Source organism: Myotis daubentonii, chromosome 8, assembly GCF_963259705.1.
Source record: "Myotis daubentonii chromosome 8, mMyoDau2.1, whole genome shotgun sequence".
NCBI classification, from domain to species: domain Eukaryota; kingdom Metazoa; phylum Chordata; class Mammalia; order Chiroptera; family Vespertilionidae; genus Myotis; species Myotis daubentonii.
The window spans coordinates 11,341,174-11,363,192 of record NC_081847.1 but is presented as its reverse complement, the minus strand read 5'-3'; the positions used below and the strand labels follow the sequence as shown (position 1 = coordinate 11,363,192).

Below are 22,019 nucleotides of genomic sequence, written 5' to 3'. Positions count from 1 at the left end.
ATCCACACAGTATATAGTGGTCGGCTGAACACAACATGAGGCATAACCAGATAACAGGAATCCAGTCACTCTATGGAGATGGGCTGAGTCCCCTCCGTGGATTCCCTTGCTCTTTATCTCCCTAGGTCCCGGTGTCTCCATCATCAGAAGGACGCAATTGCTTTTGAGGATCAAGAGGCAACGCACATCAAATGTTTCACACAGTTCCTGGCACCCAGCGCACACTCAATAAACAATAGCTGTTACTATTATCCCATCACATCTGTTGTCTCTCAGGTAGGTAGCCACTGAGGTTTTTTTAAAAAAATATATTTTTATTGATTTCAGAGAGGAAGGGAGAGATAGACACATCAATGATGAAAGAGAATCATGGATCGGCTGCCTCCTGCCCGCCCTACACTGGAGATCGAGCCCACAACCAGGATATGTGCCCTGACTGGGAATTGAACCGTGATCTCCTGGTTCTTAGGTCGATGCTCAAACACTGAGCCATGCCAGCCAGGCTAGCCACTGTTTTTTTTTTTTTTTTTTTTTTTTAATATTTTATTGATTTTTTTACAGAGAGGAAGGGAGAGGGATAGAGAGTTAGAAACATCAATGAGAGAGAAACATGGATCAGCTGCCTCCTGCACATCCCCCACTGGGGATGTGCCCGCAACCAAGGAACATGCCCTTGACCGGAATCGAACCTGGGACCCCTGAGTCAGCAGGCTGATGCTCTATCCACTGAGCCAAACCGGTTAGGGCTAAAGCCACTGAGTTTTAAGTGGAATACCAAGAACCTAAGACTCAGGCCTCCCATTGGGAAGGGAAGAGTCTCTCAGCTGAGCAACAGATTGGGAATGACCCCAGGAGGGAGATACTGAGGTGCAAGAGCACCAGCCACGTCCCATTCTCCGCCACAGAGCATCGCTTCATGAAGCCTCTCAGGTCTTCTTCTCGGACATCAGACCGTTCGTTTCCCTCTGCAGGTGTTTTGGATTTCCAGCCAACAGTCTGGTTGTTTTCCAAATTAAACAGGCATTGCTACATGGCCACTGACCCACTCAAAAAACATGCCTGAGCACCTATTGCGCATCAGGCGTGGTTATGAGCAAAGGGGGTGATCAAGGCAGATATGACCCTGCTCTAAGGAGCTGACATTTGGACAAGAATGGACAACAAACACACAGAAATAGATACATATTATGGCAGGAAGCGACGCAGCTCTAAGAAAATTTCTGGGCCCTGCCCGTATCTAATAAACAGCGTGTGGCAGAGTAGTGTGATGGGGATAGTTTCTGCCTGATGCTCTCTCTAGCTCTTGGGGGCCCTGCTCTTAGAATCCGGCCACCATATTGAGAGGTAGTCGCTCTATCCACTGAGCCAAACCGGCTAGGGCTGAGCCAACGTTTGAGATGGTTACTCTGGCAGCTGTCCAGAAAGTAGCCGTTAGTGGGACGCATAGAGGCGGGGACATACCAGGTGGGAGTCTAGCACAGTCGTCCAGGTGAGTGACGGATGGTGGCTAGGACTGGGTGGTGGATGAAGTAAGTGGTCAGACTGGGTATTTTCAAGGTAATGCTGGCGGGACTTACTTTTTGATTGTGTAGGTGGGAGAGAAGGGGAAGCTGGCGGGTAGATGAGCCTCAGAGAGAGCTGGGGTCCTGCTCTAGGGACTCGACGTGTGGCCCACTGGCCAGCAGCGCCAGCGACACCTGCATGGCTTGGGCGCTGGTTATAAATGGAGACTCTCCGGCCCCACCCCCACCTGTCAGGTACAGTCAGGATGAGAACCAGTACTTTAGGCCGCTGGTTCTCCACATTTAGCGTCCTCAGAAAATGCCAAAACCACTGGAGAGCTTGTGCGACACTGATCATTGGTCTGCACCCCCAGAGTTTCTGACTCAGTAAGTCTTGGGTGGGCCCGAGAGTTTGCATTTATAACCGGTTTACAGGTGCTGCGGGTGCTGCCGGCTGGGACCACGTGTGGAAACCACGCTCCCTGTGGCTGTTGCAATAGCTTCACTACCATGAGCTGTGTGCTGAGAATGTGGAAGGAATTACGTGTGGGTGCATCCTTCCCCCAAGAACTGGCCCTCCCTTGCTGGATTTTCTGGTCCAGATCAGAGCAGGCGCTGTGAGAATTCAAATGGGAGTCATCTTTTCATCTGGGTTGGCCAGGGGCGGAAAGGGAGCTGGGAGCTGGGAGCTGGGAGCTGGGCAGGATTCAGACCAGGAAAAGTGAGGAGGAGCGGAGCGAGGTAGCTCTTCCAGGCCCTGGTGGTGCAAGTTCCAGAGGCAGCCAAGGCGTGAAGGAGAGGCCTCTGTGAGCAGAGTTCAGCGAGCCGTGCGGCAGACATGGAGTCCCCAAGCAGGTAACAGTTCCCCCCTGTGAACCTGCTTGCCAGGAAAAGAGGACACCTACAGCCCAGATGGGAAAGCTACACACTAGACACAGTCGTTTGCCTTGACTAACGCCTTCCGGCCTCAGTGGTGTCAGGACATAAGTTCACTCATGGGAGACGGATACCAAGTGCGCTGCGCGGTGAGGTGGGGTACCCCCGTTGGAGATCGGTTCACTACTTTTTGTTTGTTTATAAATGAGAGCGCATTCGAATCACCTCTGGAATCACAGCACCCACTCACTTGTATTCATATTAACTCACATTGGAAGCATGCACAACTGGTTTATCAAGCCTGTCATTTCAAGGACACAATACATAAGGTCAGGCTAAGAGAAAACAGTGTTAGCATGTTTTAAATGGACTTTTCTTTTGGGGCGGGGTGGATAGTTTGATGTGTTTTGACCTAGGTATCAATTTGTGTAACCGTGACTATAATCAGGACTCAGAACACCTCCATCACCCCAAAGAACTACTTGGCGCTACCCCCTTTTTAGTCACACCCTCTTCCCACCCTACGTAAGTATTGGAATAGGCTCTGCCAGTGGGGAGAAGTGAACCCAGGTGTGAGGACTGAAGACTTGTGGGCTTAGAGACCCAGCAGGTCAAGATGGAGGCAGACATTATTTCAACCTCGACCTAAGACTCAGTTAGAATAGCAAATACATTTGGATTGGTATGCTGACTCGGACCAACTGCCTGGAAAGCTAAGCGGAGAAAGGCTCCGTGGCACATCAGGGATCAGTTGAAGAGTGCAGGGGTTGATTCGTGATGTCTTTCTTGGGCACCAGCTATTGAGAGATGGCCCTTGTACTGGGAGGTATGGTTAGCTTAAGGGCCGGATTGCTGACCATGAGAGGATGGAGAGGGACTAACGGAATGTTAGAGGCAATTCCCAGTCCAGAGACACTCCATCTTTAAAATATGTATACAGTTTGTCTTCATTCAATTGTGCTCAGAAACAATTACCAGCCCTGATTGGGTTGGGGCACCTCCGGCAGGCAACCAAAACTGATGTGTCTCTCTCACATCAATGTTTCTCTCCCTCTCTCCCTCCCTTCCACTCTCTAAAAATAAAAATCAATGGAAAAAAAAATATCCTCAGTGATGATTAATACATGTATAAAGACTTGGGGGAGGCAGAGAATTAAAGTAGAAGAAAAACCAACTGAGTTATGTTTGTCCGGGTATTTATATAAGGACTTAGAACCCCCAGACTGATTGTCATCTGAAGCTGCCCCAGAGGACTTCAAACACAACAATACTGAAAGGAAGCGGGTTAATCATCAAAGAGAAAACTAGGAAACAACTTGATGACCCAACAGTAGGAGACCACATCCAGAGGCCAGGTCTACAAAGGGGCAGCAGGGGGAACTTAGGGCCTGAGGGAACTGTTCTGTATTCTGATTGGGGTGGTGGTTGCACAACTCTCAAAGTGCATTAAAACTCATAGAATGCACACAATCATGAGAAAAACCTAGAATCTATTTAGCCTTGAAAAATGATACTGTAGAACTTTGTCAAATGTGGTGCGCACACCTCTGGCTGTACACAAGATGACGGACAACCACACACAGATGAAAATTTACAGTGTGTTAGTTACGTATTTATATTAACTCTTATTGGGAGCATATACAACTGGTTTATCAAGCCTATAATTCCAAGGAGACAATAGCATAAGGTTAAGCGAAGAGAAGAAAGTGGGAGTAACTTTAAAGGAAAATACTAAATCAAATAGTTGACCTGTGTTATGCATATATGGTAAAATTTGAGATGGGGTAGTTGAATAAGGTTGGAGAAATAGTGTTCAAAGGCCCACTCTCATGCAGTTTATAATCAAGTGGATGCAGAAAAATACTTAGGAATCCAAAAAGAATTTCATGCAGTAATAAAAAAATTGAAACATGGACTATTAAACTTATATTCAGGATGAGGTCATTTTTGTAAAAGAAGGACACAGTTATGCAGAGAAAACTGAGTGGGAAGATATGCAGTGTGAATACTGGTTATCTCTTCATGATAAGATTATGGGTGACTTTTGTCACAGTGATTCACCCTCTCTAGTATTTTATAGAATGATACATATTAATTTGCAAGGAATTTTCTTTATAAGCTGTTTTTATTTTATTTTTTATTTTTTTTTATAAACTGTTTTTAACATAATGACCTTACCTAGGACATAAATATTTGCTTATCCCACAGCTTATACTTAACTGCTCTAGAATAGCAGTACCAACCTGACCACCAACAATGTGATTATGGAAGAACTGATTTTAAGATTCATTTTTTGCAATTCTTTTTGTCCTTGGGGCATATACATCCCACCAAGGACATACACTCACGTCATTGTCTTTTAAGGCCCTTGAAACCTTTGCTCTCTGTGTACTTATGCTACCGAGTTAATACAGGGTGGGCAAAGGGAGGTTTACAACCCTGAATACTATAGTTAGGTTTGTTTTCAAAATCTGGGGGTTGCGTTTCTCAAAGTTAAATTTAAGTTTTAGTTATATAACATACTTAGCTGGGACAGAAATAAAACTAACAGAATTAGTTTTTAGAGAAGCTCTGGCCTGACCCTTCTGTCCCTTTCCGCCCTTCCCTTTATCGCTAACTCGTTCTTAAAAGTTTTCGGTTCATCTTTTTGTCATGTATTTTTTAAAAATATATTTTATTGATTTTTTTACCGAGAGGAAGGGAGAGAGATAGAGAGTTAGAAACATCGATGAGAGAGAAACATCAATCAGCTGCCTCCTGCACACTCCCCACTGGGGATGTGCCTGCAACCAAGGTACATGCCCTTGACCGGAATCGAACCTGGGACCCTTCAGTCCGCAGGCCAACGCTCTATCCACTGAGCCAAACCGGTTGGGGCTGTCCTGTATTTTTTAATACAGGCCAATCTGTATATGGATTCATAACCACCCCCATTCCCGGATGGAGAGTAGCATCTGACACACTTTCCCGAGGCTTCCACCCGGCCACCTGCCGGGTGATCCCTGTGGCCTGGGCGGTAGAAGCTGCCTGGTCCAGGGCCGGGGCGCGCCTCTGTGCGGAGGGGCCATAGGTGATCGATCCCGGCCACACTGATGACTGAGTCCTTTATTGAGATGAAGGACAACTTTCCCGAAGCCCCTGGCAGACTTGCTCTCAAGTCTCCTGGAGCCCGTCCCTGCACCATCACCTGGATGGATGCACAGGACTCCCAGGACCAGCCCTGGCTCTGCCCGGAGGCCGCCTGGGGGGTGGGCACCACCCAGGGAAGAGTTAGCGATGAAGTGGACTGGGCAGCTGTAGGGCACAAGCCACTCCCTCCTGGCCTCAGTTTCCTCATGTGCATAAGGAAGTATTTGAAAGAGACCTGCGTGTCCCAAAGCGTCCCTCTCCCAGAATTTAACTTCTCTGAGTTGTGGCACAACCACTCAATGCTCTCCCTTAAGCTGCCTTATATCAATTCACTTTTCACATTTAGTCTCGTCCTTGGGAATATGGCCGTACAATGGTCTTATTGGCTTGTTATATGCTTTTCTAAAAGCCACTAAAATATATACATAACCACTTCAACAACAAATGTTCATTGGTGTGCCACCTAAAATCATCTCGTTGGTGCCACCCGTGGGATGGGTACCACCACTTAGAAATACTGAAATACACAGATCCTAGGCTTCCTTTCAGAAGGTTTACTCTTCTGTGACTTTTAATGGGACGTCAAAAACAATGCAAAAAGCAGGAAAGAAAGAAAGAAAAAAACCCGATGCTGAAGGGAGGTCAACCAGATTGTTAGGTCGGAGCGAGCCCAGGATCAGATACATGCAGACATGTGATGAGACAATGGACTTCCCCTGGGATTTCTCACAGATCAACGTGCCAGACACAGATACCAGCTTCTTCTCCCTGAATCCACATACCCCCACACAGATAGGGACTTCTTCTGAATACCCCCGCCCATCCCCTGCCGCAGAGAATTCCTCAGCTCATGTCCCCGCCCCTCACCCAACTGCAGTATAAAAAAAGCGCCCCCCTCCCTGTTGGCGTGAATCCACGTGCCCTGTCCTGGGGGTACGTGGGTCTCCCGGGTTTCGGCACCAAATGTTAGGTTAGGTGGCTCAGGAGGCGGCGCAAGAGGGCATAGTCTGAATCTATGCCCCCCACTCTCTAACCCGACCTTTAAGGTCTTTATTGGTCCTCAAACCCAGGTCCGAGATCGAGTGAAAAATGGCCTTGAAGGTTCTTAATGCCCTGGAGGAGCAGGCACAGTCAGATGGGAGGCCTGCCTTCCACAGGAGGTAGACCTGCAGACATGCCTTAGTTGTGGCCCTGAGGTTGACGGCAGCCGCCATGGCCCTAAGGGGGCTGTGAGCGGTGGGGGTGCAATGAAAGGAACGCCACCGGAGAATGCTTCAAATGTGGAAATGAAGGCCACTGGGCAATGCAGTGCCCCCAGCCCCGGGCTCCGACCAAGCCCTGCCCGGCGTGCGGTCAAAATGGTCACTGGAAGAGTGACTGTCCCTGGAAAAGTGGTGGGCCCTTTACGTCTCAGCGTGAAAGGACCACCCTTCCAGGAGGCCATGACGCACCGCCACTGGCCATGCTGGGACTGGCTGAAGACTGAAGACGCCCAGCCTTGATGACCCCGTCATCCTCGCCATGCTCAGGGCTGCACTGAAGGCCACAGGTCACCTTCCCGATTGACACGGGGGCTGCCTTCTCTGTCCTGCTCTCCTTTTTAGGGCCCCTTTATCCTTCCAAGATCTCGGACATGGGTACTGACGGCAAATCCACCTGCCCTCTGGCCACTGGACCCCTTCCCTGCCTCCTTGATGATAGCATGCCCCATGCCCCTGTCAGGACGAGACATCCTCACCATCCTAGGGGCCACTGTGAGCCCTTCAGCTTCCCTGCTCCTCCCACTCCTGGCCCCCTCCCTTTACAGGGACACTGATCCCCCACTGCCATGCATCCCATCATGGGGCCCTGTTGTCCCTTATCACCAAAAGGCTGGGATGTTAGGTCGGAGAGAGCCCAGGATCAGATACATGCAGACATGTGATGAGACAATGGACTTCCCCTGGTAACCTAACACAGATGAAAACAAAATAAGAATTAAAAAAAAAAATCAGAAGAAGTACAGTGTGGTTTCCTGGATGGGACCCTGGACAGAAGCAGGACACCAGTGGACACCCTGCTCCTCAGTTTTGACACCTGTCCCTTGGGCCTTGGTGTGTGAGATGCTACAATGAGGGGAAACTGGGCAAAGAGTATGTGGGGACTCTCAATACTTTCTTGGTAGCCTTTCTATTACATTAAAATCATTCCAGAATATAACATTTATTTTAAAAAGATAACTTCACAGCTTGGAGTGATCTTTTTGGCTTCTAAGTTTCTGTTGCTCTCATTAGCAACAGCCACCGAAGGGAGGACACTGAGAATTCCCAAGCAGCAGGACAGCCTTGGGATCAGGCAGTCCCTAAGCCTAACACAGAGGTCCTCCAACTCAGAAAAAGTGTTTTGAGACCCCTCGCTGCCCCCTACTCCCCCTCCCCCCCAACCTCCTAGTAGGCTATAAAGGCTTTACAGCCTTTTGAGAAATTCTCCTTGGCATCCAGGGCTTTGGGATGTTCCCATGAACCAACCCATGCATATGGATCAGGGACCAGCTACCCTACTTGTGTTTCCAGAAATATGAGGGGGGCCTACGTCCCAAGGAGAGAATGCAGTCTCTTTGAAATCTGACCCTTTAAAAGTTGGGCTGCTGGACATTAATAAGGAAGAATGGAAAGTGCAGATCAATAAGGCTCGCTGGAAATAAAACACACATTAGCATAGGTTATTCCCCATAACCAAGAGGAATGCCTTTCTAAACCAAACCAGAGCACAGAGGTGCATCTTGTAGGCTAGCTGCCACTAGCAGATGGCAGAGAGAAAGGCGGACAGGCTTGGGGGCAGGGGAAGTGGACAAAACCCAATTGCAGAACTCCGAAGAGATGGAGGGAAATGAAATCACCCTTCGAGTTCTGTCGAAAATTCTACCAGCCCTGGGCTTCTGTTCATCAGGCACGCATTTGACATTTAAATGGTGTATGTCCCGGGGACAATGCCTTTTTGGAGCGTGGCCAGGAGCTTGAACCTGAACGTTTATTAACAGGAGGACATGAGAACACATCCAATAGCAGGCTAAGGGCTCCCTGTTCTCGCACAGCCACGCTGCAAAGACTTCTGTGGAATTCCAATCCTTTACCCGACACACCCCATGTCTAGGACTGTGTTTACTCAAACAGCCACCCTCCTCTCCTTTTAAATTTTATTTGTAATTAGCGATTACTCCTTGCAAAGCCGCTTTGGGCGATGTTAATATCCTTGTCTGTGCTGCTATTTTTAAGAGCCGCAACAATGATATTTTTGTTGGTGCAATAGTTTAGTATTAAAATATATTAAATGAGAAGAATGGGTGGCTTGAGATATTTCCAGATGCATAAATATTTTGAATCAAATATGCACATCTTTAAAAAGATTTCTAATGATGCCTCCCACTCGATAACCCTTTCAATGGATTGCATCGTGGTTGTGTGGGTCCAAACCCAGGCCTCCTCCACCTTGACCTTGGCCAAGTTCCTTAACCTCTCTGTACTTAGTTCATTTATAAAATGGGGCTAATACAGTGCTTGCTTCTATTTTAAGGATATGTGTGTGTGTGTGTGTGTGTGTGTGTGTGTGCGTGCGCATATATATGTGATAATTTATGTAGGTTATTGTATGTGTAGCATGGCGAGGAAAATTCTCAATAAATGGGAGCTATGGTAGTTTTAGTGTCTTCTTGTATTGTGACTAGTGAGGCTCAGCTATGTTTTTGTTTTCCCCAGAGCTCCTTTGGCCATGGAAGAGAATGGGGTGGGGGTGATGATGGGGAAATCAAGGAAAACAGAACTGTGGGCAGCGAGAAGAATGAAAGGAAGTCTCTAGTCCCTGCCCTTCTCCCAGGCCTGCCTACTCCATGCCCCTGGGCTAGAGTCTCCACTCCCCCACCCCTCACCCCCGACCCCCCAGGGCCGATTCATCCTCTGAACACCTGACTCCCTTTCCTAAGATAAATTTATCTTAACCATGACCTTCTCCAGTGAGCCTACCTGGGAAGACGCAGGCCAGCAACTCAGATGGACCTGAATTCCTGACTATGGTCCTCTCTTGGATGGAACCACATCTAAGGACAAAGCATGAAAGGAAATGTTAACAATATTTCACTGTAAAGAAAAGAAAATATGGCTGTTAAGTTAGCAAGATAATATTGTAGGGAAGGCAAAACTTTTTCTCTGTGCTCTCTAAGTTGATGTAAAACAGGCTAACGGGGAAAAAGCATACAACTTGTATTTAATAATGTTTTTACATGCACCTGGGAGCCTTCATGGGAGGAAAATGAAGATCCAAGAAGCAGGCAGGCCTGTGTTTATTGACTAGGCTGAACAAAGAGCTAGTTGTGAAAAAGTAACTAAAGTTTATGGGGCGATGAAAGGAAGAAAAAGATTATTTATTTAAATTTATTTTAGTATTTCAGATGTCCCCCATTTTCCCCTCTTTGCCACCCTCCACCCATCTCCCATCCCACCGCCAGGCCTTCACCTGTCTATGGTCTGTGTCCATGGGCTATGACTACTCTGTGCTTCTAAATTCCTTCACCTTTTCACCCATCCCCCCAACACCCCTCCCATCTGGCAACTGGCAAAATGTTCTCTGTATCTATGAGTCTGTTTCTATCCTGCTTGTTCATTTATTTTGATTTTTAGATTTAATTGGTGAATACATTTCCATTTTATTGTTCATATTTTTTATCTCTATTTTCTTTGTCTATTTCTTAAAGAAGAGCACTTTAACACTTAATGTAATATTGGTTTGGTGGTGATGCACTCCTTTAGCTTTTTTCTTGTCTAGGAAGCTCTTTATCTGACCTTCAATTCTAAATGATAGCTTTGCAGGGTAGAATAATCTTGGTTGTAGGTCCTTGCTTTTCATCACTTTGAATATTTCTTGCCACTCCCTTCTGGCCTGCATAGTTTCTGTTGAAAAATCAGCTGACAGTGGTATGGGTGCTCCCTTGTAGGTAACTGTTTTTCTCTTGCTGCTTTTAAGATCTCTCTTTGTCTTTAACCTTTGGCATTTTAATTATGATGTGCTTTGGTGTGGGCTTCTTTGGGGTTATCTTGTTTAGAACTCTCTGCACTTTCTGGACTTGTATGTCTATTTCTTTTACCAGGTAAGGGAAGTTTTCTGTCATATTTTTTCAAATAGGTTTTCAATTTGCTCCCTCTCCTCTCCTTTTGGCATCCCCATCATTTGGATGTTGGTACGCTTGAAGTTTTCCCAAAGGCTCTTTATACTTTCTTCATATTTTTGGATTATCTTTTCTTTTTGCTCTTTTGATTGGATGTTTTTTGCTTCCTTGTTTTCTAAATTCTTGATTTGAGTCTTGGCATCCTCTACTCTAATGTTGGTACCCTGTAAATTACTCTTTATTCCAATTAGTGTATCCTTCATTTCTGATTGGTCCTTTTTATGTTGTTGATGTTCTCACTAAGGTCCTTGAAGTTCTCAGTAAGTTTCTTGAAGATCCTTACAACCATTGTTTTGAACTCTGTATCTGGTAGTTTTCTTGCTTCCAGTTCATTTAGTTCTTTTTCTGGAGATTACTCCTGTTCTTTCATTTGCGACATGTTTCTTTGTCTCCACATTTTGGCTGCTTCCCTGTGTTTGTTTCTATGTATTAGGTAGAGCTGCTATGTCTCCTGGAATTGATAGTGTCCTGTAGGGCCCAGTGTCTCAGCCTCCCAGTTTCCTGAGTTGGGCACTCCAGGTACACCCATATGTGAGCTGTATGCACTGTCCTATTGTAGTTAAGCCTTGGTTGATGATAGCATCACTGGGTGGGATTGCCCACCCCCCCGCCCCCCAGGCCAATTAGTTGTGAGGATCCGCTGCAACTACAGTGGAAGAACTGATGAACTGATGGGGCTTTGGTGCTCACTGAGTCCGCCCCTTGAGCGTGTCACTCGTGGAGGTAGTGGGGTTGTAATCAACATGGTCAAAACTGACCACCAGGTGCACTGGCTCTGGAGCTTCCTGGGAGGTATAAAGTCAGCCACTGCCTGTGCCCTGCCTTGGGCTACCCAGTATGAGCTACAGCACAATCTGCAGATGGCTGCTACTTGTGTTGGGTTTGGAGGCACCCAGGAGAAGCCAAGCTGTGAACCAAGGTGGGCTGCTGCTAGTGCTGGGCCTGGAGCCACTTATTGAGAGGTATAGGGCATGCTGATGCCAGCTGCTGTTTGTTTGAGAGATTTTAGGGAAGTCTGAAGCATGAGGCAAGAGAGGCCAGTTGTATGGAAAAGAGACTGGAAATGGTGTGGATAAGCCTGCTAGCAGGGAGGGGCAGGGTCTCAGGGACTCATCAGAGCACAGCAAAAAGTGTGAGCCAGGTTGATGGAGATTCAGATATGGTGCCAGTCTGTGGGCTCTGTGGCAGAGAGGACTCTGCAAAGGAACAGTGGCCTCTGCCAGCACTTCTGTCTGGGAGAAAGCTGCCCCTCCAGCTCTTGCCCTGATTCTAGACAAGTTAGTTCCTCCCCAAATGTCTCAGGTTTCTTTCAAGCTGCTGCCCCAGCACTGGAGCTCAGAGGGAGTGAGTCCAAGTATGTCCTTGCATGGGTCCTTTAAGAGGCATTGCCTGGGTGCTAGCTGGTTTGGCTCAGTGGATTGAGCATCAGCCCGTAGACTGAAGGGTCCTGGGTTCGATTACAGTCAAGAGCATGTACCTCAGTTGCAGGCTTGATCCCAGGCCCTGGTCAGAGCTTGTGTGCGAGGCAACCAATCGATGTGTCTCTCTCACATCGATGTTTCTCTCTCTGTGTCACTCCCCCTCCCTTCCACTCTCTCTAAAAATCAATGGAAAAATATCCTTGGGTAAGGACTAACAACAACAACCACAGAAAAGAGGAACTGCTTGGGACTCCAGCAGCCTTCATGTCACTCAGCCACAATCCTCGCTGGTTTTTATAACCAGAAGTTGTGGGGAACTTCTCTTCCTGGCACTGGAACCCTGGGCTGGGGGGCGTGGTGTGGGGCTGGGGCCCCTTGCTCCTCAGGGAAATCTCCAGAGCCAACATATCCCTCCCGATTTTAAACCGCCACACGTGAGTGTGGGACCAGACAGTTCCATGATTTCGCCCCGAGTTTCTGCCCCTCCTACCAGTTTTGATGTGCTGCTTCTTTAATTCCCTAATTGTAGGACTTCATTCAGCTAGATTTCAGGTGGTTCTCCATGATGGCTGTTCTGCATTTTAGCTGCAATTCTGATGTTTGTTTATTGATTGATTGATTGATTTTTGGTAAGGATTATTTTTAACACAGTTTGTGCAGATGCCCCTGGGGCTTGACGCCCCATGTCCAGTGACAAGAATGTTCTTTCCCTCCGGGTGCAGGGAAGGTGCCTTTCCCTTGGGAGGTTTATGTCCTACTTTCAGGAAGAACAGGGGGCCGGGCAGAGAGCCCTTCTGGCACCTGCTCTTTTTCAAGTGCCTTTAACTCAAAATAGTTAATCTGCCAAACCAGCACATACCGGGTGGGGTGGGGTGTTGGGAACCCCCTCAGTACCCAGACCAGCATTGCTGCTTGGCTCAGGCACACGATGCACTGTGTCCTGGCGCGTGGAGAAAACGGTCTTTCCCAGCATCCTGCAGGGCGGCCTTGGCCCCCCCCGCCCCCCCAGGGGGCTTCCCAGTGTCCTGGTGACATGACAGCAGCTTTCCCTGGAGTAAGTGGGAGGGGGCGGGCCGGCAGCCACAGGTCTTTTTTAAAAAGTAGAACAACAGGAGAGAACCAAGATGGCGGCATAGGTTAACGCCGGAGTTTGCTGCTTTGAACAACTACTTCAAAAGTGAAACCAAAAAACGGAAGGGACATCACCCAGAACCACAGGAACGCTGGCTGAGTGGAAGTCCTACAACTAGGAGGAAAGAGAAACACATACGGACACTCAGAGGAGGCGCAGTGCTGAAGTCAAATTCTGAGGTGCGGAGTGTGCGGAGCGGGCTGGCGGCGGAGGGCGCGGTTGGCGTTTTCAATCGGGAGGGAGTCGCAGACTCTGAGCTCCAGATCCGGGCGAGTCTTTAGGGACCCAGACTCAAACGGGAGAAGCGGGACTGTCTGGCTTCGGTCAGAGCGAGTGCAGCTCTCTCTCCCCGCTTTGCAGCGGGTGCTGGGACTCAGAGAGGCAGAGCCCCTGGGGACAGGACTGAGAGCCGCCATAACTGCTCTCTCCGGCCCACCCTGTTGATCCTGTGCGACCCGCCCTGCCCAAGCCCTGCACACAGGCATTTGCCGGATAGCCTCAGGCAAAGGCTAGATTAGCACCTCCCTAGAGGACAGAAGTTCTCTCACTGCTGACACAGCTGATTCTCATAGCCACTTGGCCTGGAGGTCAAACCCTCCCTGGAATTAGCTACAACAATCAAGATTTAACTATAAGACTGCGAACAAAGACCACTAGGGGGTGCACCAAGGAAGCATAACAAAATGCGGAGACAAAGAAACAGGACAAAATTGTCAATGGAAGATATAGAGTTCAGAACCACACTTTTAAGGTCTCTCAAGAACTGTTTAGAAGCTGCCGATAAACTTAATGAGCTCTACACGAAAACTAATAAGACCCTCGATCTTATATTGGGGAACCAACTAGAAATTAAGCATACACGGACTGAAATAACGAATATTATACAGACGCCCGACAGCAGACCAGAGGAGCGCAAGAATCAAGTCAATGATTTGAAATGCGAGGAAGCAAAAAACATCCAACCGGAAAAGCAAAATGAAAAAAGAATCCAAAAATGCGAGGATAGTGTAAGGAGCCTCTGGGACAGCTTCAAGCGTACCAACATCAGAATTATAGGGGTGCCAGAAGATGAGAGAGAGCAAGATATTGAAAACCTATTTGAAGAAATAATGACAGAAAACTTCCCCCACCTGGTGAAAGAAATGGACTTACAGGTCCAAGAAGCGCGGAGAACCCCAAACAAAAGGAATCCAAAGAGGACCACACCAAGACACATCATAATTAAAATGCCAAGAGCAAAAGATAAAGAGAGAATCTTAAAAACAGCAAGAGAAAGAAACTCAGTTACCTACAAGGGAATACCCATACGACTGTCAGCTGATTTCTCAACAGAAACTTTGCAGGCCAGAAGGGAGTGGCAAGAAATATTCAAAGTGATGAATACCAAGAACCTACAACCAAGATTACTTTATCCAGCAAAGCTATCATTCAGAATTGAAGGTCAGATAAAGAGCTTCACAGATAAGGAAAAGCTAAAGGAGTTCATCACCACCAAACCAGGATTATATGAAATGCTGAAAGGTATCCTTTAAGAAGAGGAAGAGGAAGAAAAAGGTAAAGATACAAATTATGAACAACAAATATGCATCTATCAACAAGTGAATCTAAGAATCAAGTGAATAAATAATCTGATGAACAGAATGAACTGTTGATTATAATAGAATAAGGGACATAGAAAGGGAATGGACTGACTATTCTTGGGGGGGAAAGGGGTGTGGGAGATGTGGGAAGAGACTGGACAAAAATCGTGCACCTATGGATGAGGACAGTGGGTGGGGAGTGAGGGTGGAGGGTGGGGTGGGAACTGGGAGGAAGGGAGTTATGGGGGGGAAAAAAGAGGAACAAATGTAATAATCTGAACAATAAAGATTTAATTTAAAAAAAAAGATTAAAAAAAAAAAAAAAGTAGAACAACACATTGTATTACATGTATTGTGGCAACCGACATGGCTGATCTGATCCATAGCATCTCAATTAGTCTTCCCACCATATAGTTTTTTCTTTTCTTAAGACAAATTCGCATACCATAAAATTCACCCTTTTAAAGTACACAGTTCAGTGGGGTTTTTTAAGTATTTGCACCAAGTTGTACAATCACCACCACTCTCTAATTCCAGACACCTGACATGGTTTTGGAAGTTCCCCCCCCTCACCCCCGTTTCTGCCACATCCGGTGGGCTAACAGGTCCGCCAGCCTTGTTCATTGTGGCGGGAAGAATCAGCGCTGGGGACCATCTTGAAGGCTGGTGGCCACAGCACCTGATGTATTTTGGATGAATGGATGATTTTGTTAACTGAAGGGCGATGAAACCAGAGACTAGAAGAGACTGACCCCTCCACCTTGCTAAATCCAATGGTGAATTCGCTTGGCCTGCCAGCAGCATTCGACTGTTCATGCTCCCGGAAACACACTGGGCGTCCAGACCTCGCATCTGCCTGGTTTCCTCCCAGTCGCGGCGACCGCGTTGTCTCTCCTGCTGGGTCTGCCGCACTGTCCAGGTTCACGCGGCAGACCTGGCCCTTCCTCTCCTCTGCCGGCACTCCCTCTGTCCACGGCCTCCCCAAGCCTCTCTGGCTTTACACACTCAATGCCCTGAACAACACACCAGCTCCCACCTGTCCCCATGTGCACATTCAAAACTGAACTCCCAGGCCCCCTCAGCCTGCTGTTCTACGGGATTGTCTATGGCAGCTCTATCCTGCCACTCGGCAAAACACAAACAAAAACCAGGGACTTCTTTCATCCCCTCTTTCTCTGCTGTCCCCGTGCCATCAATCATCCATCTTCAATTTCCGAACGTGCTCCGAGTCGGACCATTCTCTCCCTCTCCATTGCTCCCATCCTGCCCCAAGTCTGGGATGGTGGTGGTTTCTCAGCTGCTCCTCAGCCCTACCATGTCGCTCTACACAGAGCGGGGGAGCGGTCCTGTGAGGATGGCAAGGCTGGTCCGCTCAAGTCAGGAGAAGTCTGCGTCCTCACAGCCCTGACCTCGGCTCCCCACTGTCTCCCTGGCGGGCCCTCCAGCCACACTGGCCTCCTCTCTCCACAACTCCCCAGGCATGACCCCATCTCGGGGCCTTTGTCCTGGCTGTCCCTCTGCCTGAAACACTTTCCTCCAGATATGCCCTCCCTCCTTCCCTCCCTCCCTGGCTCTGTTCTTCCTTCAAATCACCCTCTCTGTGACCTTTGCTGACCTCTGGATATAAAATGGCAACCCCTACCACCAACCCTGCTCCCCTCTCAACTGTTTATCCAGAGCATTTTGTTTGTCTTTATTTTTATTGTTGACACTATTGCAGATGTTCCCATTTCCCCCCACTTTGCCCCCCTCCACCCTCCCTGCAGCCCTTCCCTCTGGCCATCACCACTGCTGTCTGTGTCCATGGGGTGTGCATGTGTGTTCTTTGGCTAATCCTTCCACCATTTTTCATCCAGTTCCCCCAAACCCACGCCCCTCTGACCACTGCCAGACTGTTTCTATCCATAGCTCTTACCGCTCTCTAACAAATGTGTTTTACTTAGATTATTTTGTTTATTGTCTGTCTCTCTTTCCTCACCCCCCAATGTGAGTGCCAGGAGACTTTGCCTCATTCACTGCTCTATCTCTTGCTAGAACCGCGTCTAGCACATGGTAGGGCTCCATCAATATTTGTTGAATGATTCATACCTGTCCACTCCTATCTATTTCATCTGCCACAATACCCAAAGGAAGGGACGTGTCTGTCAGCTACTCCTGTGCCTGCACAGCGATTGTCCGGTACGTTTTGCTGGGTGATGGATTCTCCGTGGCTTCCAAGGGCTTCTGCCGCCCTCTCTGCACCATGGGGAGTGTGAGCGGCCAACTAGAAAGTTCAGTCCTGCCAACAGGACAGCCTGCCCTTGGCCCCAGCCACTCCCAGGATGGCAGGTCCTTCCCATTTGTCAAAAGCCCCCGTGATCTGAATTCTTGTGGTGAGTGCACCCAAGTTTTGAATGTTAGCAATTCATTTAATATTTTCAAAGACCAGCTCTGTCTCCTTCCAAACACACCGCCGCAGCCCGCAGCCCGCAGCCCGCAGCCCCTGGAGGCTTAGTTCCGCTGCTGCTTACAGAGCTCACGTCTTCCCATCTAGGGTGGCTCAAGTGACCTCTGGAATCTCCCACTAACCCTCCCAGGTGACACAGAGCAGGCTGCACCGCTGGCCTGCACAGGGCTTCATACGGAAGGAGGAAAACCCTCCATCCCAGAAAAGGTTGGCATGAAATTAAGGCGACAAGGGAAAAAGAGTCGTGAGCTGCTGGAAATGCTAGTAATTCCGCTTAATCTCCAGGGAACGCCTGTCCAAGCGTCAGGAAGGTGCTGCGAGAGGCAGGAAGCCTGGCTGCATCGCCCGGTGGGGCAGAAGCAAGTCCTTAGGGCAGGTGACACCCCCAGGGGGCCAGCTCTGGACCCACAACCGCCGTATTATAGGCCTGGGAATAAATACTGACTTGGGGTGGGGGCAGCTAACGATGGCTACAGTGGACAAGCACCCCCAAATTAGGATGAGCCCACAGTTATCTTTGAGCATATAACCAGTAGCTGTCAGGATCACAAGTCACTTCCATTTCTCTAGAATTTTCTGAATATAAACATTCTATATATACACAGAATAACACACACACATTTTGTATAAATTATATACATAATATATGACAGCGTAGTATGCAAATTGTCCCCTTGACTGGGGGTTCTTCCAGGAGTTTGACTAGGGGGCAGGGCCGGCTGGGGGAAGGGAGGGAGTACCCAGCCGGCAGCTGGTAGCTGCTAGGGACCCTACCAGTGCACTCATGTCGTGCACTGGGCCTCTAGTAGTCTGTATATATAATTGTGACTATATAAATTATATATATCCTTTATATATAATTTAAGTGTGTGAAATATTATTAAACCTGTGTGATATGTGATATGTTAACAGTACGCAGCTATAAATTATAGCTTTTACAGACCAAAAAGAAAAAAAAAAGAAATCTAAAAAGCAGTGCAATATTGCCTTGGCCAGCATTACCCAGTGGTTAGAGCGCCAGCCCACACACTGAAGGGTCTCCAGTTTGATCCCTGGTGAAGGGCACATGCCTGGGTTGCATGTTTGATCCCCGAAGCACTTAGGGGTGGGTGCGGGAGGCAACCAATTGGTGTGTCTCTCTCACATCAATGTTTTCCTCTCTCTCTGCTCTCCCTTCCACTCTCTCCAAAAATCAATGGAAAAAATATCCTCAGGTGATATGATTATGCTAGTCAGAAGTAATTTGAAAAACACCAGTTCACATATACTGTGGTCCAGTGACGATACAAAAGTGCAAAGTTGTATGAAATCTTCCTGAAGAAGGAATACAGCGTGGGGCAAAAGTAGGTTCACAGCTGTGAGCATGTGAACACAGTTTATTCTTGTGTTGTTATTTATTAGTTATTGTATTATTTTCCATATGAACACGTCTGTGTTTTGCATACTCACACTGTACACCTACTTTTGCCCCACCCTTATTGAACAGGACAACTGGCCCGGGCTCTTCAAAAAATTAATGTCCTGGGGGAAAGCAAGGTGGGGTGGGAGGAGGGTTGCTCTGGATTTTAAAAGGGACACAGAACATGTAACAGCCACATGTAACTGGATCCTGGTTTAATAAACTGGCTGTAAAGGATATTTTGGGGAAACTGTGATTATACATACATAATTATATATATACCCCCTCCCTATTGTTTTAGAGACACAACCTGAGTGATTCAGGGACAAAAATTCAGGATTTCTATAATTTTACCACTTGAAGAAAAAGAAATGACCGAAGAAGCAAATATGTCAACAATGATTACATCCTAGACTCTGGGTGCCCGTGTAGAGATACACATTGCTCTCTGTGCCTGTCTTCATGCTTGAAAATTTTCATAATAAAAAGTAAAAATAGAACAAAGAAGGTGCAGGAGCTTATAAGGAATATTAAGTAACACATTGGTGCCTAATTTACTCATTTGTATTATAAATAAGAGTGATTAAAAGAGCACAGGAAATGCCCAGCTGGCGTGGCTCAGTGTTTGAGCGTCAACCTATGAACCAGGAGGTCACGGTTCGATTCCCGGTCAGGGCACATGCCGGGGTTGTAGGCTTGATCCCCAGTGTGGGGTGTGCAGGAGGCAGCCAACCAATGATTCTCTCTCATCATTTATGTTTCTATCTCTCCTTCCCTCTCCCTTCCTCTCTGAAGTCAGTAAAAAAAAAAAAGGTAGCTCAATTGGTCAGAGCGTCGTCCTTGTACACCAAGGTTGCAGGCTCCATTCCTGGGCAGGGCACATACAAGAACCAGCCAATGGATGCATAAATACGTGGAACAACAAATCGATGCTTCTCTCTCTGTCTCTTTTTCTCCCTTTCTCTCTCTAAAGAAATCAATAACATAAAAAAGTGTAGAAGGGACACTATTGCTTCAGTCTCGCCAGTGTTTCCCTGAGTATGACTTCAGTTGAAAATAGTGTCAAAAGTCCACATTTTAGCCCCTTTGTGATGGTGAAGAGCCGAATGGCTTCCTGCATCTCCCAGAGAGAGCACCTGGTGGCCACTGTCTTCCTCACCCTTCATTTCACCTGACGATGATTCTTCCAGAACACATGAATGTCCCTAGCAGCCCACCCAACTTCTCATAAATCCTGTTTATTTCTCAAAACCGGAGCGGGCAGGTGAGTTGTGAGGTCAGAGATGAGGTTGAGGAACCGGCTCGGCCATTTCTGTTAGTTCAATGACCAGCTTCCGCTGTATCTATCACCTGTGGTGTCGCCAGTTAACTCCCGGGCGGAGCCTTCCACGGGAGCATGAGTTAAGGGAGTAAAAGTATAACCGGAGGGTTTTTCCCCTCTCTTTGCCTTTTCTCCAAGTTTTCTCATTGCCCGCCGAAACTTACCATTTGAAGCTACAACTCAATATTAAAGCTGGGAAGACAGTGTTGGTGATGAAAGCAGGAGGCACACAGACATCGAGTTAATTTCCTTCCCGATGAAGGAATTTCTGCAAAAAGCAAAGACCATGGATGCAACACTTAGGCGTGTATGCAACAAAATGCCTTAATATAGAATCAAACACTCCCACGTACCCCTCAGGTCTGGGAGTCATAGCTATTGGGAACAGACTCAAATGTGAAAATGCAAAAAGAGTACCCTGAAACACCAAAGAATTCCAAAAAGCTTCTAAGACAGGCGCTGTTCTCATATCCACCAACACTCACCCAGGAGAAAAAGAGCCCATGGAGATGGGTATTGGCAAAGAAACCTAATGCTGACCATTTTATTTCTCCAGGAACTGTAACAGCTGACAAAGATGGGTGGCATTAAACGTCACCAAGAGACCATATTGATTAAAGATCGAACGTCTGACCTGTCTCTGTTCATCTGGTTCCAGCTGGCTGGCAGGGTAGCCCTGTCCATCAAGGTAGCTTTGCTTAACTTATAGCGGTGCTGTTTCAGGTACTGTTTACCCCATGCCTTAATGATAACACGTACAATGCATGTCTACATATTTGCCTAGAGCAGTGATGGCGAACCTTTTGAGCGCGGCGTGTCAGCATTTTGAAAAACCCTAACTTAACTCTGGTGTCACATATAGAAATTTTTTGATATTTGCAACCATAGTAAAACAAAGACTTATATTTTTGATATTTATTTTATATATTTAAATGCCATTTAACAAAGAAAAATCAACCAAAAAAATGAGTTCGCATGTCACCTCTGACACGCGTGCCATAGGTTCGCCATCACTGGCCTATAGGATAAAAAACAAACAGCAAGAAATATGTTTTTAAAGGGAGGCAAGTGAAGTTACAGTTACCAGCCTCACATTGCATTCCCTAAGTATTCACGATGTCTTCATTCTGCTCTTGTAAAATTCAAACATGGCAGAAGCAGAAAGGAGTTCAGAGCGATTCTTTCCAGAGCAGCTAAAGCCTGGAAGTCAGTGAACATTATAGGTTCCTGTGTGTAGTAGCTGATACCAGAGGTCAGCAAACTAAGGCTCACGGGCCAAATCTGGCCCCCCACCTGCTTTTGTAAGTAAAGTTTTATTGGAACACAGCCAAACCCATTCCTTTATGTATTGTCTATGGCAGCTTTCACACTGCAAAGGCAGAGTTGAGGAGTTAGGTTAAAAAATGTTTTGTAAAGCCTAAAATATAGGGTGTCCCCCCCAAAATGCATACACACTTCAACAGCTGATAACTCACTTAATTTTGAAAATGAACTGCATGTTAATAAACACTGACTCTATAACCATTCAAAGTGTGTATACATTTTGGGGGACACCCTGTATGTACTAACCAGCCCGAACACAAAAAGTGCGCTGACTCCTCGGTCAAGGCCATGAACGCTGCAGTCAGGCAGAGCCAGACTGAGGGTCCAGCCCCGCCTCGCTGTATGGCCTTGAGCACGTTGCTTGAGATCTCTATGCCTCAGTCTTTCTGCCTCTTGAATGGGGGTAATCAGAACAGCAGTAGCTAAGCTTATTTACAAGGTGCCCGGCAATGTTCTAGATGCTTTGAATGTGTTAATTCCTTTAAGCCCACAACAACCCTTTGAGGTACACACCATGATTGTCCCCATATTATGGGTGAGGAGCCAGAGCCACAGAGAGGTGAAGTAACCGCCCCCCCCCGCACCCCTCCCCAGGCCTCGCAGCCAGGACGCAGTGCAGCTGATGTAATGAGGTCAGGCGGGTAGCAGGGTTCTCTCCCAGTGCCCTTAGCCAGCGCTCAGACACTGTAAGTG

At 47.4% G+C, this 22,019-nt stretch overlaps 1 protein-coding gene across 2 annotated transcripts in view; it reads right to left on the bottom strand.

Annotated features, from left to right (window-relative positions):
* Positions 1-22,019, bottom strand: part of ZFP64 (ZFP64 zinc finger protein) — a 249,068-nt gene that overhangs the window by 104 nt on the left and 226,945 nt on the right. The window contains exon 9 of one of the 2 annotated variants that reach the window (XM_059705285.1): positions 9,536-9,579. The exons of the other annotated variant lie outside the window; for it this stretch is intronic. Coding sequence (XP_059561268.1) covers positions 9,551-9,579 — 29 coding nt within the window. The 3' untranslated portion in view covers positions 9,536-9,550. Of the gene's footprint in view, positions 1-9,535; positions 9,580-22,019 lie in introns of those variants that run through there. 2 annotated transcript variants of the gene reach the window in all.